Source organism: Schistocerca piceifrons, chromosome 3, assembly GCF_021461385.2.
Source record: "Schistocerca piceifrons isolate TAMUIC-IGC-003096 chromosome 3, iqSchPice1.1, whole genome shotgun sequence".
Taxonomy (NCBI): domain Eukaryota; kingdom Metazoa; phylum Arthropoda; class Insecta; order Orthoptera; family Acrididae; genus Schistocerca; species Schistocerca piceifrons.
Genome location: NC_060140.1, coordinates 457,430,911 through 457,455,294, shown reverse-complemented (window position 1 = coordinate 457,455,294; position 24,384 = coordinate 457,430,911). Strand labels below are relative to the sequence as shown.

General features: G+C 43.3%; 2 protein-coding genes across 3 annotated transcripts in view; one reads left to right on the top strand and one right to left on the bottom strand.

Annotated features, from left to right (window-relative positions):
• The window catches only part of LOC124787935 (mini-chromosome maintenance complex-binding protein), a 74,799-nt gene extending 55,662 nt beyond the window's left edge, over nucleotides 1-19,137 (bottom strand). Inside the window, exon 1 of one of the 2 annotated variants that reach the window (XM_047254925.1) lies at nucleotides 18,995-19,137. In XM_047254925.1, the coding sequence (XP_047110881.1) occupies nucleotides 18,995-19,001 (7 nt within the window). In that variant the 5' untranslated portion in view covers nucleotides 19,002-19,137. Of the gene's footprint in view, nucleotides 1-18,171; nucleotides 18,191-18,994 lie in introns of those variants that run through there. The other variant, XM_047254926.1, reaches the window with a different exon arrangement.
• A 135-nt stretch (nucleotides 19,138-19,272) lies between these two features.
• LOC124787936 (mitochondrial ribonuclease P protein 1 homolog) lies at nucleotides 19,273-20,843 on the top strand. Its single transcript, XM_047254927.1, has one exon. The coding sequence runs from the start codon at nucleotides 19,421-19,423 to the stop codon at nucleotides 20,633-20,635; it is 1,215 nt and encodes a 404-aa protein (XP_047110883.1). The 5' UTR covers nucleotides 19,273-19,420; the 3' UTR covers nucleotides 20,636-20,843.
• The last annotated feature ends 3,541 nt before the right edge of the window (nucleotides 20,844-24,384 follow it).

Genomic DNA, 24,384 nt, shown 5'->3' with positions numbered 1-24,384 from the left:
GATTGACTCTAACACGAGAGGTAGAATATGATGCAACCGATCAGTTTTGACCAGTGAAACTACCAACCAGTATGGTAACTATTACTTCATACAATGACACACACTTTAGTTACTGAAGTAGCAGAACCCCAGCAGACCGCAACAGTTTTGAATGGAGAGAGTTTTGTTATTAATGCCTTCAAACAAATTTAAAAACTTGAAAATGTTAGACCACAGCAGAAGAACGCTTTTCAGTGGAAAAACAGAAATACAACTACAGAATGCACACGGTACAACATGTCATACTGGATGGAGAGTCACCGACAGATGTTGAAGCAACTTCAGGTATATCACAGGGAAATACTTTGGGGGATTTGCTGTTCATGTTATACACTAATAATCAGGCGGGCAATATTATCCTCAGACCTTCTGTAGATGATACAGTTAATTATAATGAACTATCTGAGGATGATGGCACAAATATTCAGTCAAATACTAATTACACAGGCTTGCACAATTCAGCTGACATCTAGTTTCAAATGCCTGCTATAGTAAGTGTGTCCTGCAAGTCAAAAATACTTGTGACCATTTGCTTTGTCATTCTTTGTGCACATTAAACACCTCTTGTAGTCCTATTTGGTACAAGTCCTGCACACTTGAGCAGTATTCTGACATACTGTAAACTACTGAATGCAGTGGTTTAGACATCAAGGCATGCATTATAATAATAAAGGTGTGTCCCATCAGGTAACAAAACAAAGGCAATACGAGTGGAGTGAGGCATGGGGGTGTACTCAAAAAACTGGAATAACATTTCCCTCAGTGGAGTTTGTGGAATACACATTTCTACCGCTAGTCATGTATAGCGCAACTAATTGCCAGTTCAGTGCCACCTGTGTTGTCAACCTGGCTAGTTCTGTTCATCTGCAGTGATTGTTTTTGCTAGCACTGTTTTGTTCTTGTTTCATTTTATTTTATGATGGCAAGTTTAAGTGAACAATGTGCAAATGTGAAATTTTATATTCTACTCAGTGAGAAGGCTGCTGAAACTGTTTTCATGTTGAAAACAGCTTACCAAGATGACACCATGGGAAAAACTCAAGTGTGTGAGTGGTCTGCTTGATTTAAAAATGCCAAGATGTCAATTGATGATAAACCTCGTTCTGGACGTACATCAACTGCCCCAATCATTCAGAGTTTGTTCCTCCATGTCAGACTGTCAATCAAACCGAACAGTGGAAGTACAGATGGGACAAATGTGTTAATTGTAATGGAGAGTATTTTGAAATAAATAATGTTGTTTTGTAAACAATTTGAAAATAAAATCTTGGTTTTCACGCTGCATCAATTCCAATAAAATTCTCGAACTTTTGATTGCTATCTCTGCCATCAAAAGCTAGATAATTTTATTGCAATTGATGCACCTTGAAAACTGCAAAACTTTTAAAAAGGAATTTCATAACTGTTACTCAAAAGATGGGGTCATAAGGTCCAGTAGATGCTGCTACGGAGTATCTCGGACCAGCCATTGCAAATAACTTACGTAATATGAATATGATCTCACAAACTAGCAGGGCAATGCGAGCCATAAATTGTTTAAACTCAAAAAACTCTAGTGGTTGTAATAAAATAGCTACTAAGTTGATCAAGGAGCATTTGTCTGAGTTTTGGAACAGTTTAGATTATTTGTCTAACCAGTTGTCTATCACTGATGGAAATTTCCTGATTGGCTGAAATGTGCTGCAGTTCAACCTAAGTATAAAAAAAAGGGGAGAAGAAAGAAGCAAATACTGTCACACCTTCCAATATTAAGAAGGCTTGTTACAAATACAGCAAGAAAGTACTTGCCTTTGGTTGTGACACCATACACAATCATTAAATTCCTCCACTTGAGTATTTCCTGTCTGATGAGCCCATGTCATGGTGGTGAGCATCCTACATTTCAGTAGCCTGGAGGGATAGTACAGCCGACTTCAAGCAGGCATTCAATCTTATGGGATATAGTATGAAACCTGTGCCCAAGGTCATGGGGGAACACTTTAGTAGTAGCTGTGGTGTGGGAGGAGACTTTCATAAAGCAGAGTTAGCAGATGAGATGAGACACTTTTTCTAGGGATGCATGAGAAGGGAACTACTGCCTTGTGGTCAAGTGGGAATTCCAATGGCTACGGCAGATAATGCTGAAAGACAAATCTTTGGAAGTGATAAGCCTACCCTTGGTTGGTTTGGGGGATTAAAGGGACCAGACTGCTACGGTCATCGGTCCCTTTTTCCAAATACAAAGGACACCCACAGAGAATAAAAACGAGGAACAGAAGAGATCACAGACGATACAGAACAAGAGAAACTGAGACAAAGACAAGACAAAACGAACTAAAACCACACAGAGTGTGACGGTGGTTGGCCGACCACATAAATAAAAAAGGAAAAGCCAACCACTTAGAAACACATTAAAAAATCAGTTTAAAATCATAGGCCAAAGGCCAGAATCAACACAAAACAATAAAATAAAACAGAAACACTCAGATTAAATGATAAAATCCCCCTGCCCGATTAAAACGTAAAACTAAGTCAGCCATAGTGGAGTCGTCTGTTAAAAGGGCAGGGAGCGTAGCAGGCAGCGCAAATGTCTGTCTGACCACAGCTAAAAGGGGGCAGGCCAACAGAATGTGGGCCACTGTCACAGCCGCCCCGCAGCGACGGCGCAGTAAATAACTGTGTGTTAGCCGGGAGTGGCCAATGCGGAGCCGACAAAGGACGACTGAGTCCCTGCGGTTGGCTCGCATGGATGACCGCCACACAGTTGTCGTCACCTTAATGGCACAGAGTTTATTGGGTGTAATCCGATCGCGCCATTCAGCGTCCCAAAGCGCAAAAACTTTTCGGCGGAGGACTGCCCGCAAATCAGTCTCTGGGAGGCCAACATCCAGAGATGGTTTACCCGTGGCCTCTTTCGCCAGGCGGTCAACATGTTCATTGCCCGGGATACCGACATGACCGGGGGTCCACACAAAGACCACAGAGCGGCCGCAACGCGCAAGAGTATGCAGGGACTCACGGATAGCCATCACCAGACGAGAACGAGGAAAACACTGGTTGAGAGCTCGTAAACCACTCAGGGAATCGCTACAGATAACGAAGGACTCACCTGAGCAGGAGCGGATATACTCTAGGGCTCGTAAGATGGCGACGAGCTCAGCAGTGTAAACGCTGCAGCCAGCCGCCAAGGACCGTTGTTCGGAATGGTCCCCTAGAGTTAGCGCATACCCGACACGACCAGCAACCATCGAACCGTCGGTGTAAACAATTCCAGAGCCCTGATACGTGGCCAGGATGGAAGAAAAGCGGCGGCGGAAGGCCTCTGGAGGGACCGAGTCCTTCGAGCCCTGTGCCAAGTCAAGCCGAAGGCAAGGGCGAGGAACACACCACAGGGGTGTACGCAGAGGCGCCTGGAAAGGAGGTGGAACAGGGAAAAACCCAAGCCCGCAGAGAAGCTCCTTGACACGTACGGCAATCGGACAACCCGACCGGGGCCGACGGTCCGGCAGATGGACGACCGACCGCGGGAACAGGACATGGTAATTTGGATGCCCGGGCAAGCTAAAAGCATGGGCAGCATAAGCAGCCAGTAACCGCAGTGGAGGGACACCTGCCTCAACAAGGATGCTGTCCACAGGGCTGGTGCGGAAGGCACCAGTGGCAAGTCGGATCCCGCTGTGTAGTATTGGGTCCAGCACCCGCAACGCAGAGGGGGATGCTGAGCCGTAAGCCAGGCTCCCATAATCCAGACGGGACTGGATTAACGCCTGGTAGAGCCGCAACAGGGTAGAGCGGTCGGCGCCCCAGCGGGTGTGGCTCAAGCATCTCAGAGCGTTGAGATGCCGCCAACACGTCTGTTTAAGCTGCCGGATATGAGGCAGCCAAGTCAACCGGGCATCAAAAACCACCCCCAAAAACCTGTGGGTCTCCACCACAGCAAGAAGTTCATCGGCAAGATAAAGCCGCGGCTCAGAATGGACTGTTCGGCGCCGGCAGAAATGCATAACGCGGGTCTTGGCTGCCGAAAACTGAAACCCATGCGCTACAGCCCAAGACTGTGCCTTACGGATAGCGCCCTGTAGCTGACGTTCAACAGCTGCAATGCCAGTAGAGCTGTAGTAAAGGCAGAAGTCGTCAGCATACAGGGAAGCGGAGACAGAATTTCCCACGGCCGCAGCAAGCCCGTTAATGGCTATTAAAAACAGACAGACACTTAAAACAGAGCCCTGTGGCACACCGTTCTCCTGGACGTGGGAGGAACTATACGAGGCCGCGACTTGCACGCGGAAGGTACGACACGACAGAAAATTGCGGATAAAAATCGGCAGAGGACCCCGAAGACCCCATCCATGAAGTGTAGAAAGGATGTGATGACGCCATGTCGTATCTTACGCCTTCCGCATGTCGAAAAAGACAGCGACCAGGTGCTGACGGCGGGCAAAGGCAGTACGGATGGCCGACTCCAGGCTCACCAGATTGTCGGCGGCGGAGCGGCCTTTACAGAACCCACCCTGAGATGGAGCCAGAAGGCCCCGAGACTCCAGTACCCAAGTCAAGCGCTGGCTCACCATCCGTTCGAGAAGCTTGCAAAGAATGTTGGTGAGGCTAATGGGGCGGTAGCTGTCCACCTCCAAAGGGTGCTTGCCTGGTTTCAGAATGGGGATAACGATACTTGCCCGCCACTGCGACGGAAACTCACCCTCGACCCAAATACGGTTGTAAAGGTCGAGGAGCCGTCGCTGGCAGTCCACTGAGAGGTGTTTCAGCATCTGGCAGTGGATGCTATCTGGTCCAGGAGCGGTATCAGGACAAGCGGCAAGGGCACTGCGGAATTCCCACTCACTGAATGGAACATTGTACGATTCTGGATGGTGGGTGCGAAACGAAAGGCTCCGACGTTCCATCCGCTCTTTAATGGAGCGGAAGGCCTTAGGGTAATTCGCAGAAGCGGAACTCATAGCAAAATGCTCTGCTAAGTGGTTTGCAATGACGTCGGAGTCAGTACAAACTGCTCCATTCAGTGAGAGCGCAGGGACGCCGACAGGTGGCCGATAGCCGTAGACGCGTCGAATCTTGGCCCAGACCTGCGATGGAGTGACATGGAGCCCAATGGTGGACACGTATCGCTCCCAGCACTCCTGCTTGCTTTGGCGGATAAGGCGGCGGGCCCGCGCACGCAGCTGTTTGAAGGTGATCAGGTGTTCAATGCAGGGATGTTGCTTGTGACACTGTAGCGCCCGCCGGCGATCTGTAATCGCTGCAGCGATCTCAGGCGACCACCAAGGCACAGTCCGCCGCCGAGGGGACCCAGAGGGGCGGGGAATGGCAGATTCGGCGGCAGTAACGATGCCGGTGGTGACCGATTGAACCACCGCATCAATGTCATCGTTAGAGAGAGGCTCAAGAGCGGCAGTGGAGGAGAACAAGTCCCAGTCAGCCTTATTCATAGCCCATCTGCTAGGGCGCCCAGAAGAGTGACGCTGTGGTAGTGACAGAAAGATCGGAAAGTGGTCACTACCACACAGGTCGTCATGCACACTCCATTGGACTGACGGTAAGAGGCTAGGGCTACAGATTGAAAGGTCAATGGCGGAGTATGTGCCATGCGCCACACTGAAGTGTGTGAAGGCACCATCATTTAAAATCGAGAGATCGAGCTGCGACAACAAATGCTCAACGATGGCGCCTCAACCTGTTGCCACTGACCCACCCCACAGAGGGTTATGGGCGTTGAAGTCGCCCAATAGCAAGAAAGGTGGCGGCAATTGGGCTATCAGCGCAGCCAGGACATGCTGCGAGACATCACCATCCGGTGGAAGGTAAAGACTGCAGACGGTAACAGCCTGTGGCGTCCACACCCGAACAGCGACAGCCTCTAAAGGTGTGTGGAGAGGGACAGACTCGCTGTGCACAGTGTGAAGGACATAGAGGCAGACGCCACCCGACACCCTTTCATATGCTGCCCGGTTCTTATAATAACCCCGATAGCCATGGAGGGCGGGGGTTCGCATTGCTGGAAACCAAGTTTCCTGAAGAGCAATGCAGAAGACAGGGGGAAGGCTGATAAGTCGTTGGAGCTCAGCTAGATGGTGGAAAAAACCGCCGCAGTTCCACTGGAGGATGATATTGTCCATGGCTGAGAAAGGCGTGAAAGGACTGGGAAGGCAATTTACGCCGCTTGTTCACTCACTGCCACCGATTCAGTACCCGTACGAGAGGCATCCATGGCGTCTGAGGGACCAGCGAGATCAAGGTCCTCAGCGGACGCTAGAATCTCGACTTCATCCTCAGACGCAGAGCACGAAAGGTGCGGTGGGGTTGGTGCCACCGCAAGTTCTTTGGCCTTAGAGGTCTTTTTCTTGGACTTCTCTCGCTGAACCTTGGGTTTCACCGGCTGGGAAGGCTTCACCGATTCAGTCTCCAGGACAGAGGAGGATCGTGAAGCCCTACGCCCGGCCGCTGGTGAGGACTTATGCCACTGGCAGCCGTCATCCTTCCCGCTGGTGGAACCCTGGGAAGGGAGGGTCCCAAGGGAACTCTTACGGGCGAGAGTAGCTGAAGAAGTTAGACGCTTCTCCGGCTGAGAAGCGGGGACGGACGTCCCCAACGGGTGGGAGGAGGTTGCACCTGAGGCAGGTGGTGCAGGAGCAACCGGTTGGGTAGAGCCCCCCACGGGCAAGGGGGCAGGAGGAGTCTTACTGCTTATCGAGCTGGCTGGAAGTCTCGAAACTGATGGAGCTAGCACAGGTGTTGTAGCAGCTGCATAAGAAGATGTCATTCTCACAGGATGGAGTCTGTCATATTTCCTTTTGGCCTCAGTATAGGTCAGCCGGTCCAGGGTCTTATATTCCATGATTTTGCGCTCTTTCTGAAAGACTTTGCAGTCAGGCGAGCAAGGTGAATGGTGCTCCCCGCAGTTGACGCAGATGGGAGGCGGGGCACATGGAGTATCGGGATGAGATGGGCGTCCGCAATCTCGACATGTAAGGCTGGAAGTGCAGCGGGAAGACATATGGCCGAACTTCCAGCACTTGAAGCACCGCATCGGGGGAGGGATATAGGGTTTGACGTCACATCGGTAGACCATCACTTTGACCTTTTCCGGTAACGTATCATCCTCGAAGGCCAAGATGAAGGCACCGGTAGCAACCTGATTGTCCCTCGGACCCCGATGAACGCGCCGGACGAAATGAACACCTCTACGTTCTAAGTTGGCGCGCAGCTCTTCATCAGACTTCAAAAGGAGGTCCCTATGGAAAATAACACCCTGGACCATATTTAAACTCTTATGTGGTGTAATAGTAACGTTAACATCCCCCAACTTGTCACAAGCAAGTAACCTGCGTGCCTGGGCGGAGGATGCCGCTTGTATCAGTACTGACCCAGAGCGCATTTTAGACAACACTCCACCTCCCCAAACTTGTCCTCTAAATGCTCGACGAAGAACTGAGGCTTTGTGGAGAGAAAAGACTCCCCATCAGCTCTCGTACAAACTAAGAATCGGGGCAAATAACTGTTACCTCCATCCTGAGTCTTACGCTCTTCCCACGGCGTGGCCAGGGAGGGGAACGTTTTCGGATCATACTTCTGAGCATTAAATTGAGCCCGAGAACGCTTAGAGACTGCTGGCGGCTGGCCGCCAGCGAGAGATGATGTACCACGCTTCATTGCAGGTCATCCGCCCTGATGCCACCTACTCCGACCAAGGGCCCTCCCCACGGGCGCCACCCAGCCACAGCAAAGGCCACCTGGCAGGATGGCCGTTGCCGGGAGTCCCGATACCCCAGGAGGATAGGCATCTACTCCTTAGCATACGTGGGGAGTTAACGGCGCAGGCATCAGTAGAGCGATCCCTGTGTTGTCAGGGGGCTACAACCAAGAGGGTACATGGCGGCCCCACCACAAAGGACTGGCTACCGTGCTGGATCTTAGGTGCAAAAATGTCCAAAGTCGTCGTCGCAGTTAAAAGAAACACTGCAGAGGGCAGCGTGGTAATCTCACCCAGGGACGTATCCTCGCCCAAGAGATCGAAAACGAGCGGGACACCATTGCAACAACGAGCAATCCGGCTAAAGGTCTAATTGCACGACGGATACAGTGCACCATGTACGGCGCCCTTCCCCAATTGGCTCGCTCTTCGGATAAATTTAGAAAGATGGAGGTCAAACCCGAGAGGGGACCATCACATAAGGCCGAAACATGTGAGACTCCTTTTAGTCGCCTCTTACGACAAGCAGGAATACCGCGGGCCTATTCTAACCCCCGAACCCGCAGGGGGGAAGCCTACCCTGAGGCAGCTTCTGAACAAATTGAACTGCTATTACAACTAAGCAAGGCCTTGGACAGAAGCAATGTTGTCTACAATACTAGTTCTATACACAAGGAAATCACACACATAATTCAAGCAGGTAGTAACTTCTATCAAACAGTTAAAGGTGTAATCAGGAACAAGAAAGTACCATTAAAATATAAGTCATCTGTGAAACCCCCTCCATACCCCCTTTAGACATATGGTTGTAAGACATGGACTCTGAGAAGAAAAGACATCAGCACAATTCAGGCAGCTGAGATGAAGTTTGTTCATAGCACAGTTGGAAAAACACAGACTGATAGAATCCTGAATGAGAAGACAAAATAATTCTGCAGTGGCTGAGATGGTACGGACATAAGTGATTCATGGATGCAAACAAGCTACCAAGACTAATGTATGATTTGAAACTCGTAGAGGAAAGACCAACAGGAAGACCAAGGCACAGGTACAAGGCTATACGTATCATGAAATTTGAACTTGAGCAAAGTGGACACACATGAGACAGGACTGAAGAGGAAGAGAAATTTGAGGACAAAATTGGTGAAGAAGCCTCATTTGTCAACCCACTGAATAAGATGAAATGGCATGGGATAACAGTGGTGGTGGTGGTGGTGGTGGTGGTGGTGGTGGTGATGATGATGATGTAGTATTTACCCTGAATCATTAGATAATGAACTATACACTCTACTGTTATATTCTATAATTTGTCAAAGGTACTTGAATATGTCAATTACAATATATTTTTCAGTGAATTATTATTATTGTTATTATTATTATTATTATTATTATGTAACAAGAAGAGCTGCAAAAATGGTTCAAATCATATTTGTTTGACGACAAACAACAGACTTCAATAGAAAACAGTCCAGTATTAATCAGTCATCATGCAACTGGGAACTAATCACATGTGATTTCCCACAACTTTCCATTTCAGGACCGTTACTTTTTCTTGTTTATATTAATGACTTTTTACCGATAACATAATCATACACCATTACTGCCGAAGCATTCGCAGCAAAGAACCAGAGTTCGAAGTGTTCATGAAAAGCAATGGAGCTTACATAACACTGGGTACAGAAAGCTGATTGAAACCTGAAAATAACGACAGTGAGATTTTTAAAAAATTTAATTGTATATCGGAAGGATAGGTACATGAGAAATGGCTGTGGTGTATTTGTTGCAGTACACAAGAAACTCAAATTCACTGAGTCAGAAAGTGAAGCTGCATGTGGGACTGTTTAGGCAAGACTCGATATCAGAGATGGGCACAAAATTATAATTGGATCCTTCTATAGCCCACAAGACTCACCTCCTGATGTAACCAAAAACTTTAGAGAAAATCTCATTTCACTTGTACGTTAAGTTCTCCAATCATACTGTAATCTTCGGTGGACACTTTAAGCATTCAACAGATATCAGGAAACTTACAGTTTTGTTAGTGGTGGCCATGATAAGACATCCTATGAAACTTTACTAAATTCCTTCTCTGAAAACTACCTAGAACAGATAGTTAGGAACCCCACTCACGATGGAAATATGGTGGACCTAATGGCAACAAATGAACCTGACCTCTTTGAGGATTTCCACATCTAAACAAGTGTCAGAGACCGTGAGTGGTCGGGGCAACAATGATTACCAAAGTACACAGGACAACTAAACCAAGCAGAAAGATATATATGTTCAGTAAACTAGACAAGGGGATATTACAGGAACCATAGTGACTATAATTAAGTGTCTGGTGGAGTAAGCTTTATGTCCTAAACTCAGTCTATAGTGAAACTGTGCTTCGTCAAACCCCTCTTATAATTAAGTGTCTGATGGAGTAAGCTTTATGTCCTAAACTCAGTCTGTAGTGAAACTGTGCTTCATCAAACCCCTCTTGAACCTGTGGCTGTCAGAATACGGACGACACAGGAAATAACTGTCTGCAATGTATATCTTCCTCCAGATGGTGAAGTACCCCAGAATGTACTAGCAGAACTGGTTGATCAACTCCCTAAACCTTTCTTACTTTTGGGAGATTTTAATGCTTACTGGCTGAGGCAATGGACATACACAATCTCGACAGGTGTGGCTGGAAGTACAGCGGGAAGACATATAGGTGAACTTCCAGCACTTAAAGCACCGCATCGGGGGAGGGGTATATGGCTTGACGTCACAGCGGTGGACCATCACCTTGACCTTCTCGGGTAATGTGTCACCCACGAAAGCCAAGATGAAGGCACCGCTGGCAACCTGATTATCCCTCAGACCTCGATGGACGAGCTGGACGAAATGAACATCTCATCGCTCTAAATTGGTACGCAGCTCATCATCAAACTGCAAAAGAAGGTCCCTGTGGAATATAATATCCTGGACCATATTTAAGGTCTTATGAGGTGTGATGATAACAGAAACATCTCACCACTTGCCACAAGCAATTAATGCCCATGACTGGGCAAAGGATGCTGTTTTTATCAAAACTGACCCAGAGCACATTTTGGACAAGCCCTTCACCTCCCCAAACTTGTCCTCCAGATGCTCCACAAAAAACTGAGGCTTCATGGACTTTAAAGATTCCCCATCAACTCTCACACATACGAGATACTAGCACAAATAATCTTCACTGCCATCCTTAGCCTGGCATTCCTCCCGTGGTGTGACCAGGGAGAGGAACAATTTGGGGTCACATTTCTTGGCATCGAAGTTAGACTTTGCCCACTTAGAGATAGATTGCTGGCGGCAGACCACCAGCTAGAGATGACGTACTACTCTTCATGGTGTGTCATCTGCTCTGATGACACCCACTCCAACCAGGGGGCCTCCCCATGGGTGCCACCCAGCCGCGGCAAAGGCCACATGTAAGGATGACCATTGCAGGGAGTCCCGATGCCCCAGGGTGACAGGCATCTACTGCTCAGCATAAGAGGGGATTTAATGGCGCAAATATCAGCAGAGCGATCCCTGAGTTGTCAGGGGGGCTACAACCAACAGGGTACGCAGCAGACCTACCACAACAGACTGGCTACCATGCTGGACATGAATTGCTAAGAAGACCATGTTCATAATCGGCACAGAAAGTGACACTGCATAGGCATGGTGGAAAACACACCCAGGAAGGTGTCCTCGCCCAAGAGATGGAGAATGAGCAGGACTGCAGTGTGGTGACAAGAAAGTGGGCTAAAGATCTCAATGCACAATGGACACGATGCACCATGTAAGGCGCCCTTCCCCAATTGGCTCGCTTTTCGGGAAAATTTTGAAAAATGGAGGCCTAACCCTACAGGGGACCATCACATAAAGGCCAAAACATGAGAGACTCCTCCTAGTCGCCTCTTACGTCAGGTAGTAATACCTTGGGCCTGTTCTAAACCCCCGGACCCACAGGGGGAGGGGGGGGGGGGGGGGGGTTTACCGTGATTCATCACGCCACACAACATTCTTCCACTGTTCAATCGTCCACTGTTCACACTCCTTACAGCAAGTGAGGCATTGTTTGGCATTTACCGACATGATTTGTGGCTTATGAGCAGCTGCTCGATCATGAAATCCAAGTTTTCTCACCTCCCACCTAACTGTCATAGTACTCGCAGTGGATCCTGATGCAGTTTGGAATTCCTGTGTGATGGTCTGGATAGATGTCTGTCTATTACACATTACGACCTCTTCAACTATCAGCGGTCTCTGTCAGTCAACAGACAAGGTTGGCCTGTACGCTTTTGTGTTGCGTGTGTCCCTTCATGTTTCCACTTCGCTATCACATCTGAAACAGTGGACCTAGGGATGTTTAGGAGTGTAGAAATCTTGTGTACAGACATATGACAAGTGACATCCAATCACGTTCTAAGTCCGTGAATTCTGCAGAGCACCCAATTCTGCTCTCTCACGATGTCTACTGATGACTACTGAGGTCACTGATATGAAGTACCTGGCAGTAGATGGCATCACAACGCACCTAATATGAAAAACATATGTTTCTGGGGGTGTCCGGATACTTTTGATCACATAGTGTGGAGGTGGATACAAAGTACGCTCTTTTTTGCAGATGACACAAACACTGCAAGAAGTAGCAAATCAAGTAGTCTTAGAAAAAATAGTTGTTGTAATTTTTATGGGCACTAATAATGTGACTACCTGTCAAAAGCCTGAACAACCACCTTTTGCACCACCAACCATTGCGAGACATGCAGGAAAAGAATCAATGAGGTTCTGCAAGGTACCGACAGGGATGTGGAGCCCTGTAGACTCCAGTGCTGCAGCCAGCTGATGATTCATGGTGCAAACAGCCCGATTGAGGTGGTCCTGCTTATTCTCAATCGGGTTTAAATCCAGGGGGACTGGTGGTCAGGGGAACACAATAAACTCATCCTGGTGCTCTTCGAAACAGGTACATACACTGCAAGCTGTTTGACATGTTGCATTATCCACTGGTACATATACCGCTGTTCCAAGGAAAAATGAACTGCATGTAGGGGTGGACAAGGTCACCCCAAGGACAGATGCAGACTTCTGTTGCTCCACTGTGCCTTTCGGAATGATGAGTTCACCCACAGAATGCCACAAAAACATTCTCAAGACCATAATGTTCCCCTCTTGTTTGATTTCAGACATTACACACCAACTGCCTTCTGTTTGATGGAACATAAAATGTAATTTATCAGGGAAGGTCATCTGTCGCCACTCAACCGACGTCCAGTTGCAGTATTTGTACGTAAATTCCAGCCCGCATTGCCAATGAACAGTAGTCAACACGGGTGCATGAACCAGGCACCTGAATGTTCACTGAATGGTCCTTGAGGAGACATTGTTGGTAACCCCCTTTGTTTACTTGGGTGATCAGCCTGTCAACAGCTGCACATGTATTCACCCAAACACATCTCCACAGCCATCACTCACTTTGTCACTTACGGCTTGTGGTGCACCGGAGTTGTCTTGGCACCAGTTTGGATAGTGTCATTCTGCCATCCATGGTACACTTCAATCACAGCAACATGTGAACAGTTCACAAACTTACAGTCATATCGGAAACATTGTCACCCTTGACCCGAGAGCCAATTACCATGCCTTTGTGGACACCAGATAAATTGCTCCACTTCTGCATTACGACAACAAATGCACTGTTTTCCGTGTAGCCCAACACGCTTTATATACCTTCCACGGCTAGTCCTACCACCTGTGAGCAGTTATAGCATGCCGACATCAACTACAGGTGGTGGTCTCATTAATGTAACTGGATCATGTAAACTACTTACTAGCCAATCCCTTGTCCCTAAAGTTTAAAAGACACACTATATATCATTCACATCTCGTAAAGCCCGCTTTACACTGACGCAGACAGAACAGATTCTGTACTGAATTTGCAACCGAGTTAGCCCCTCTTCTATAACACATCACAGATAGCGCGAACAAAAAAACCGTGCACAGTTCCTGGAAAAGGCACAGGTCACACCTGTCTACCAAAAAAGTAGTAATGCTCCACAAAACTATCATCTAATATCCTTGACACTGATTTGTTGTAGAATCTTAGAACATATCTTGAGTTCCAGTTTAATGAGATACCCTGAACAGAATGATCTTCTCAATGTCAGCCAGGATGGATTTTGAAAACATCGACCATGTGAAACCCAACTCGCACTTTTCTCACATGACATACTGAAAGCTTTGTATCAGGGCAACCAGGTAGATGCATTTGATTCAGTAATGCATGTAGGCTATGCTTATTGGCCAAAAGTACGATCATATGAGGGTATCAAGTTAAGTTTGTGACTCGATCGAGGACTTTTTGGTAGGTAGGACACAGCAAGTTATCTTGGATGGGGAGTCATCATCAGATGTAGAAGTGATTTCGGGTGTGCCCCAGGGAACTGTGTTGGGACCCTTGCTGTTCATCTTGTATACTAACGACTTTGCAAACAATATTAATAGTAAAATCAGTCTTTTTGCAGACAATGCAGTTATCCATAATGAAGTACTATCTGAAGTAAGAAGCATAAATATTCACTTAGATCTCGATAAAATTTCAATGTTGTGCAGATATTGGCAACTTGCTATAATTCAGAAATGTAAAATTTTGCACTTCACAAAACAAAAAAATTAGTTATCCTGTGACTATAATATTAATGAGTTACTGCTGGAATCGGCCAACTCATACAAATACCTGGGTGTAGCACACTGTAGGGATATGAAATGGAATCATCACATAGGTTCAGTCGTGGGTAAAGCACGTGGCAGACTTTAGTTTATTGGTAGAACACTATGGAAGTGCAATCAATCTAACAAGGCTGCTTACAAATCACTCGTACAACCATTTCGAGAATATTGCTCACGTTTGTGGGACACAAACCTGATAGGACCAATAGGCCGTATTGAAACACACACAGTGAAGAGCAGCACAAACGATCAAAGGCTTATTTAATCCTTGGGAGAGCGCCACAGAGGTACTGAAGTAACTGAACTGGAAGGCTCTTGAAGATAGACATAAACTATCCTGAGAATGTCTATTAATAAGGTTTCAAGAACTGGCTTTCAGTGATTACTGTAGGGGTGTAGGCCTACAACAAGCTCCTATGTATTGCTCATACAGAGATTGTGAGGATAAGATTAGAATAATTACTGCACGCGCACACGCACACACAGGCATTCAAACAATCATTTTTCCCACATTCCATACACGAATGGAACAGGAAAAAACCTTAATACCTGGTACGATGGGACGTACCCTCTGCCATGCACCTCACAGTGGTTTGCAGAGTACACATATATAGATGTAGAACTGAACGAGCATCAAGAAATGAGAATTTTCTCCGGTATAAATGGTAGACTAATATGGGCAGGCACCATTTGGCCACATTTGGTTCAAATTCGCTGGTATTTGGTCATGTTCGGCTGGTTATTGGTCTTTCAGAGAAACATCAAAGGCAGTTTGCATCCTCTCCACTTTGGTGCTAGCAGCACACAGGGAATTTGTTGGGCACTTTGCATAGTTTATTTTTGTAGTTGGCATGAGTTGTGTGAGGGATGGAGTGGTTTCATGAGAATGTAATGTGAGAAACATGATAAATTCTTTAGACATTTCCATCAGGCATGAACAGAGTGAGTAAGCACAAACTTCGTATTTATTTTTATTACAAAGTAATAGCACAATAAATTTCTTTGAAGGGAAACAATTACAAATACGTATGTATCACACTGCTTAAAATAAATTTACTCAAGATCTGACTGATTTTATTCCTTACATTGGTTGGTTGGTTGATTCAGGGGAAGAGACCACACAGTGAGGTGATCAGTTTCATCGGATTAGGGGAGGATGGGGAAGGAAGTTGGCTGTGCCCTTTTACAGGACCTATCGCGGCATTTGCATGAAGCAATTTATGGAAATCATGGTAAACCTAAATCAGGATGGTTGGACACTTGTCTGAACCATAATCCTCCAAAATCTGAGTCCAGCTGTAATTACTACTGCACCACCGTGCTCAGTACATTCATTGTAGCTGTAATTACATGGACGATGTATCACCGAACTATTTCAGCAGTAATAAGCAAATAAATAAACACTGTTTACCTGTGATCATACTATCTGCCCTCTAACAAACTTTATAGTAGATTTTTATTAAGTAGGTTATATGACAGGCTGCATATATGTTCACATTTCATTAACAATCTTTTTTATTTTCTTTATGTGAACTTAAATAAAATTCTAGAAGTGCTTTGCATTATATCACTGGAGACATTGGAAAATATTTGAAACAGAGAAGTTATCTAAGTGTGAAACAATTTTAATTTCTCCCTTAAATTTCCCCCTCAATTATTATGACAATCCAGCAAAGAGGCTCTAACTGATATACGTGCAAAGTTTTGGAATAATGCTAAGGCTGGAGTTGCAATTCAGTTTTAAATACACTCATTCCACACATTCACACTTGTGTACAAAAGCAGACAAACAGGCTTACATTCTTTTCCTACACTGTTTTGTTCCTTCATCAAAATCAAGTGAAACCTGTCTGGTAAGCATTATTAGCAAAAAGCAATTGCACAGCTCATTTTCTTTCCTATAATGAACACTGGTGAGTTGTCTGTGAATGCTCTTTTACTTCCATTTGCTCCAGTGTAAAGGAGGCTTAATAAGTTTCCTCCCAATATACCTGCTGGATATGTTAACTACTGCCTCCAATGTATTTATTCACTGAGGAAATTTGTCACAGTAAAATAACTGCTCAGTTCATGGAATCAATATTAGAAATACAAATAATCTTCATAAGGATTTCAGGACATTTACTTTGGTCCAGAAAGGTGCCCATTATTCAGGAACATGCCTTTTCAATAACTTGGCAGCAGCTGCAAAAAAAAATATAACTGGTAATGAAGTTCAGTTTAAGAAGAGTTAAAAGGATTTATAGGTGGCCAACTCCTCCTACTGTTTCGTATTATTTCTGAGTAGAACCAATCAATTTACAAAATACCTACAAATTATCAAATAATGTGTTCCATACAATCCAACACCGTAATGTTGGTAGTGTATACAATAGTTGTGAACTGATTTTCTGTTTCATTAAGAGCAACTGTAAGAGCCTCAGAATTATCATATATGCACCGTAGCATATTGTGTGTTTTTACTTTTTCCTGAGAAATTTGTAGTACCTATTTCACTTAGTACCTTGGAAGGGTTACGAGCACATCTTTTTTTCATTTTGTAAACTTGTACAGTCTACTCTTTTTTTATGATATGTTCTACATCTCTGAGGATCTACTCTCTATGAAACAAAAAGTACAACTAATATAATATTCCTCTTCCAGTCTTCAAATCTACCTCTTCCTCCTCTACAATTCGAAAAAGTAAGCTTTACTCTGAAGCATAGATTTTAATCGCGCTTCCTTGTGAACTGAAGGCGATTTATGACAAACTACACAATCTGAAGACAGAGGTAAGTGTCTCTCTCCTGACAAACCCTTACTCTCTGCAGAGATACCAAAATACCCTTGAACTGAACCAAATTTTGAGTTTGATGAAAGGTTGGAACATGATGAGCCTGTCGAGCAAGTTTCTCCATCTTGTGTGGTCTGCCAATCAGCTAATTCCTCATGTGGATGTATGAACAATATATGTCAGATGAACTGAAGCATTCAATACCGCTTTGACAACTCAGAAAAAAAACTGTCATTTTTCAATTTAACTTAGATCTCTAACTGCACTACAGATCAGTTTATCCCTACATGTAACATTTGTATTCACATTCATTGACTTCGCCACCCCAAAACCTATCACTTTTAACCTACCCTAGATCTCAGGATATGTTACAAATCTGTCTGCCACTACCCACATCCTGAAACCTGCCTTAAGTTATGTATTGCAGCCTGCCTAAAATCTTGGTTGTGATGACAGACATCTGTAGACCACAGCCCAAAGTCTAGGTTAGATTGGAAAGTGGGAATCTGGCTGAGAGTTGGCAAAGTCATCAAATATGAAAGTAGAAAATCTGGTTGTACTAACTAAATGACCAGTAGCAAACACTAATGTTTATGTAAGGGGATTTCAATACGTAACTTTTGCTCAAAAAGTAGCACACATACAACAGATATAGCACTATTGTCAAGTGTTCTATCTCTCTCTGTGTTTGCACATATATGATGTCGCAGGCTATGTCGTCATTTTATGTTGCATGTTGGAGTCGACATCGGGTTTGGGTGACCACAAACGTCTGCTTAATGCGAAAAGTCAAAATGTAAGCAACAGTTCAAAAATATATTCCCTTCACCCTGTCTACGATGATGTATCACTTTTTAGAAATTATGCCTACAATAATTCGTCATATACAAAGTTATTTATGGAAAAGTTTTTTAAAAACGATCTATAACAAAATAATTACATATGTTTCTGGCCAAAAGTTGGTATCAGTCTCCATTTGGCATCTCTACAAAGAAACCTAGCACTGTGCACTGAAAAAGCTATATTTAATACAAAAATGTTATCTTTGCTGTATTACGAGTTGCTTAAAGCACATAAAATTCACTTGGGAATTTAAAAATACCATTGCATTAATAACGTCCGTAATAGAATGGAGAGCGGAATACTGACCAGCTATGTAAGTTCTTAACCTACATAAATAACTTGATTTAAAAATAAAAGTTTTTGTGATTCTTAAACATAATAGTAAAGAAAACCGAGATTGCTGGTGGTAAAAACAAAATTGTGTAACCATTTAATACTCGATGTTTTAAATGAAAAAGTGGCTAAGACGGCAACGATAAAAATAGCAACATAGTGTAAGGGCAACAGCGTTTTACGGCATTTTGCTCTTTCCAATTGTTTTAAAATCATGCACAATTTTTCCCCATAATTATGAATGAGCGAACGTAAGCTTTATTCCGACACGACTATTAATATTTCAGCAGTCGTTGTTACTGACTGTTTATGTATGAAATGGTTACTGACTGTTTATGAATGAGATGACTCGTTCCGCCGTCATTTAGGGATTCACGGAAGGCAATGTATGAATGAAGGGATCAATGCACGACAATTTCATCAACCACAAACAGACATTATGCACGATAATTTCACTAACCACAAACAAACATTAATCTAGTCTACACAACTTAAATTGTAGCAGGAATTGCTTTGAAATAACACTTTTTTATATATATATATTCGGTAACGCTGTTGCAGCCGAAAGGTCACTGATGATGTCTTACCACTCATTGCAAAACTTAGAAAAATTACAGATTGTTTAAGAAATATCAACAGCTCGCACTGCAATAACTAGAAAACAACTTTTACAACCAAAACCAATTACACAGCGTCAAGGAAATGGCGCGAAACACTAGCGCTAGTTCTTGTTCCCATTGTAGCCAACTGTAAACTACGAATTTTCTTCTCAGAGCACTTTCTTCTACCTCCCTGATACGGGTAGGTTGGCTCCCTATATCGCGAAGCTGCCAAGAAGGAACCTCCTTGATATATGCCTTTTACTTTGTATTATACCTTTGCCTCAAAACACAAAACAAAACATAATGCCGATTGCCGTGAACGTATGGGTTAGTTGTGTGTTGTTGTTATAGGAAGTGCGTTGAGTGAAGTTACTGTATTTTATGGAATGACACCTTTCGTATTGAAACATAATGATGCATACCATTCACAGACAAGTCCATTTCGTGAGAAGAATTGTATCTGACGTTACTCGAGTTTTTAAAAATACTGCGGTAGCGAAACACCAAGTGTGCCCACACGTGAGAATTCTGAGTAGTGTACGGTTCAATAGTTCTACGTTGCACAGTATACAGAAGAGTGATAACATTGATGGAGATGCGGCAAGTATAACAAACGGAAACCCTGATCTGGAGAAAAAACTTAAAATTCTTAACTTAGAGATAGATGTCTTGCGACAAGAAGGCGCGCAAGTTCCTGAGAACGTGAATACAGAACAATGGAAAGAACTATTATCGATGCCAACAAGAAGTAAGAGACTAAAATACCTGAAGTACCTTTGGAAAATAGAAATGAAGGAGTTGAGCAGGCTGAAGAAAAAACAGATGCGACAACAGGAAAGATTGAAGGGGTTGGAACGTGCTGGACAAGAAGAGAACTCTCACATTCAGTACGGTTTAGGCAAAAATACTTTGTTTTTGCGTGTGTATGATACGACCATAAACCGATTTTATAACAGTAGGCTTTTGACCGCTATGATGTTTGGTCAGAAGCTTGTGATGGATTGTAGTTACGATTCGCAGATGGTGAAACGTGAGGCGCAAAATTGCGCGAAGCAGCTCATGATGGCATTTGCAGAGAATCGGTTACACGATGATCCGTTTGATTTACATTTGTGTAATATTAACCGCGAAAGTGTAACAATGCAAGAGTTGCACAAATTTATTAACCCGCTGTATGAAGATCATTTTCCACTTAATTTAACGGAAAATAGTTACTTGGACTTGTTTCCCAAAGACAAAATTGTCTATTTAACACCACATTGTCGAGAAGAATTAATAAATTACGATCATGAAGCTGTCTATGTTATAGGCGCCGTAGTTGATAAATCAAGTTTAGGCCCTGTTTCCTTAGCAAAAGCCAAACGCGAAGGTGTGAAAATGGCAAAACTTCCTCTTGACAGGTACCTAACTTGGGGTGCAGGTAGTGGAAAATCTCTTACATTGAACCAGATGATACAGATATTGTTGGAAATCAAAACAAGCGGAGACTGGGGGAAAGCTTTGTCTTTTGTACCTAGAAGGAAACTGATTACGACAGCAGAAAGGGAAACAGCTTTTTTAAAAGGAAGGAATAACTATGAATTTAGAAGACCTGTGGAGGTTAGAAAAGCTTGGAATACAAAGTGAATAAATTGCAACTATTGTTATTCGCTGCAGTAACACATCAGAGTTACTACTCTAACTCTTTTTGTACTTGTGAGCTGTGTAACTATAAGTTGAGTGTTTCATATATTTTTATACTTTCTGTTCTGTTGGTCTGATAAGTACTGTTCACAAGCTAGTTAATCATACAGAAGATATGCAAAATAATAAGCTTGGAATATAAAAAGAAATGTAAATTGCTATGTTACATGCAATAAAGTAAATAATATTTATTATCCATTCCAAGTAATGTAATTCACTGTTAACTTATTATATATAAATTATATAGAGAATACAAACTTGGAGGTTAATTCATCCAGTATACATAAGCAATGTTTGTGTTGTGGTCTTCAGTCTGATTTGCTGCAGCTCTCCATGCCGCTCCATCGTGTGCAAGTCTCTCCATCTCCCAAGTAAATACTGCAACCTACATCCTTCTGAATCTGCTTACTATATCCATCTGTTGGTGTCCCTCTACAACTTTTACACCCCACTTCTCTCCAGTACAAAATTGGTGATCCCTTGATGTCTCAGAATGTGTCCTACCAACTGATCCCTTCTTCTAGTCAGGTTGGGCCACAAATTTCTTTCCTCCCCAATTCTTTTCAGTACCTCCTCTCATTAGATATGTGATCTAGCAATCTAATCTTCAGCAGTCTTCTGTAGCACCATATTTAAAAAGCTTCTCTTCTCTTTATGTCTAAGCTGTTTATCATTCATGTTTCATTTCCTTACATGCTTTTAGAAAAGACTTCCTGCTATACTCAATGTTAACAAATTTCTCTTCTTCAGAACAGCTTTTGTTACCATTGCTAGCCTACATTTTATATCCTCTCATAGGCTTTCATCAGTTAATCTTCTGCCTTAAGTGTCTCATTTCCCAATCTAATTCTTGTAGCATCATCTGATTTAATTTGACTACATTCCATTATCCTTGTTTTGCTTTTGTTGATGTTCATCTTATATCCTCCTTTAGAGACATTGTCCATTCCATTCAACTGCTCCTCCAAGTCCTTTGCTGTCTCTGACAGAATTACAATGCCATCAGCAAACCTCAAAGTTTTTTTTCTTTTCCCTGGACTCAAATTCCTACTCCAAATTTTTCTTTTGTTTCCTTTACTGCTTGCTCGGTGTACAGATTGAATAACATTGGTGGTTGGCTACAACACTGTCTCAGTCCCTTCTAAACCATTGCTTCCTTTTCATGTTTCTTGACTCTTGTAAATGCCTGCTGGTTTCTATAAAAGTTGTAAATAGCCTTCTTGCTCCCTGTATTTTACCCCCATTACCATTAGAATTTCAAAAAGGGTATTCCCGTCAACACTGTCAAAAGCTTTCTCTAAGCCCACAAATGCTAGAAACATAGGTTTGTCTTTCTGTAACCTATCTTCTATGAGAAGTTTTAGAGTCAATATTGCCTCGCATGCTCTCACACTTTTCTGGAACCAAAACTGATCTTCCCCAAGGTTGACTTCTACCAATTTCTCCATTTATCTGTAAAGAATTTGTGTTAGTATTTTGCAACTGACTTATTAAACTGATAGTTTGATAATTTTCTCATCTGTCAACAGCTGTTCACTTTTCAATTGGGATTATTACATTCTTCCTTAAAGTCTGAGGGTATTTCACCTGTCTCATACATCTTGCACACCAGATGGAAGAGTTTTGTCATGCCTGGCTCTCGCACCCCTCTCAGTAGTTCTAACGGAATGTTATCAGTTCCCGGGGCCTTGTTTCGACTTAAGTCTTTCAGTGTTTAGTGAAATTCTTCATGCAGTATCATACCTCCCTTAAGATCTACTCTGCATCCTCTTCCAGTTCTATAATATTCCTCTCGTGTACATCTTCCTTGTACAGAGCCTCGGTATACTCCTTCGACCTTTCAGTTTTTCCTTCTTTGCTAACTGCTAGTTTTCCGCTTGAGCTGTTGATATTTGTGCAGGTGGTTCTCTTTTCTCTAAAGGTCTCTTTAATTTTCCTTTAGGTGCTATCTATCTTTCCCCTAGTGATATATGCTTCTAATAGATGTTTGTATTTCCTCTGTCATGCTTTACTTAGTGTATTTTTATATTTTCTTCTTTTGCCAATTAATTCAATATGTCTTGCATTACCCATGGATTTCTTTAAGTCCTTGTCTTTTAATACACTTGATCATCTGCTCTCTTAATTATTTCATCTCTCAAAGCTACCCATTCTTCTTCTACTGTATTCCTTTCCCCTGTTCTTGTCAGTCGTTCCCTAATGCTCCCTCTGAAATTCTCAACAACTTCTGGTTCTTTCGGTTTATCCCAGTCCCATTTTCTTAATTTCATGCTTTTTGCAATTTCTTCATTTTAATCTACAGCTCAAAACCAATAAAATGTAGTCAGACCCTGGAAATGTTGTACAGTTCAAAATCTGGTTCCGAAATGTGTGTCTTACCATTAAGTAATCAAACTGAAATCTTCCAGTGTTTCCAGGTCTCGTCCTTGTATACAACCTTCTTTCATGATTCTTATACCTCATGTTACAATGATTAACTTATGCTCTGTGCAAAATCCTACCAGGTGGCTTCCTCTTTCATTCCTCTCCCCCCCCCCCCCCCCCCCCCTCCCTCCCCACTCTTCCTTACCCCACTACTGAATTTAATCTCCCTTAACTATCTGAATAATTTCTTCATCATCTGCAGAGCTAGTTGGCATAGAAAGCAAATAGGAGCTTATATTTACAAATGTCATTATATTAAAAATAAGGTCTCAGGAAATACCAAATTATGATTATTTGCATTGATCAAGAAAGGAATTTTTAGAAAGCTCTGATGTAAAGTTCATGGAGTGTAATACAACTGTCGCTTGAGGACAGTATAGTAATGAACTTGCATGGAAAAATATTTACGTAAGTGGTGGAGGGCAAAAATTCATATTCAGCATTTGTGGTTTTTAATAATCTCAGGAAGCATGAAAACCATTTATATCAGAACCATTACATTTGCATATGTTCAAGATAAATGCTACAAGAAACACCAAATCAGCAGCTGCAGTTTCAACAGTAATGGGTTCACATGAAATTCATTACGTGATCTCATTTTATCCAGTTTGTGTCGCTTTTGCTGTGACCTGGAGAGTGCTCCACAGATACAAATCTAACAAGTGATGAATATGTCTTGGCATTCAGAATTTCTAGTACAGCCTATTCACCTCCCTATAAATGTTCCATTCGAGAATTACCACCCATGGCAGTGGTAAATTGGTGGTCCATAACCCGCTGGAACAGCAGTCCTCATCCACATAAAGTTTGTGATAGTTTTATGCAGCACTTCCTGTTAAGTGTACAACAATACCATTCATATGTAACAGTTAACACAAAAGAGCAACACTTGTGAAATACTATCTTTACACTCCATCCTCCGTCATTACTGTCCTTTACTGTCTTAGGCCTGAGGACTTATTACCTATATATTATATGAATTTGTTGAGCAGTATCAGATTTTGTTTACCTTGACCATTCTCACATTTACATTCTCACATTTACCAGACACACTATAATATGTATATATAGATATTAAAGTTTACTTAAATCACTGTAATCAAATGTGATTCATCTCAGCTATTATGTTTAAGACCTTGTGAAAGGTGACTCATCGTACCATGTTTCTTTTACCATCATTTGCCATTCATTCTTATGTATTCCATTCACCATCCTCCATGTCATAATAGTGTTCTTGGAATAATGTGCTTACTCAAGAGTTCACTTTA

Coding starts and splice junctions, on each gene's coding strand:
- LOC124787936 (XM_047254927.1), top strand. CDS start 19,421: ATGATGCATACCATTCACAGACAAGTCCATTTCGTGAGAAGAATTGTA.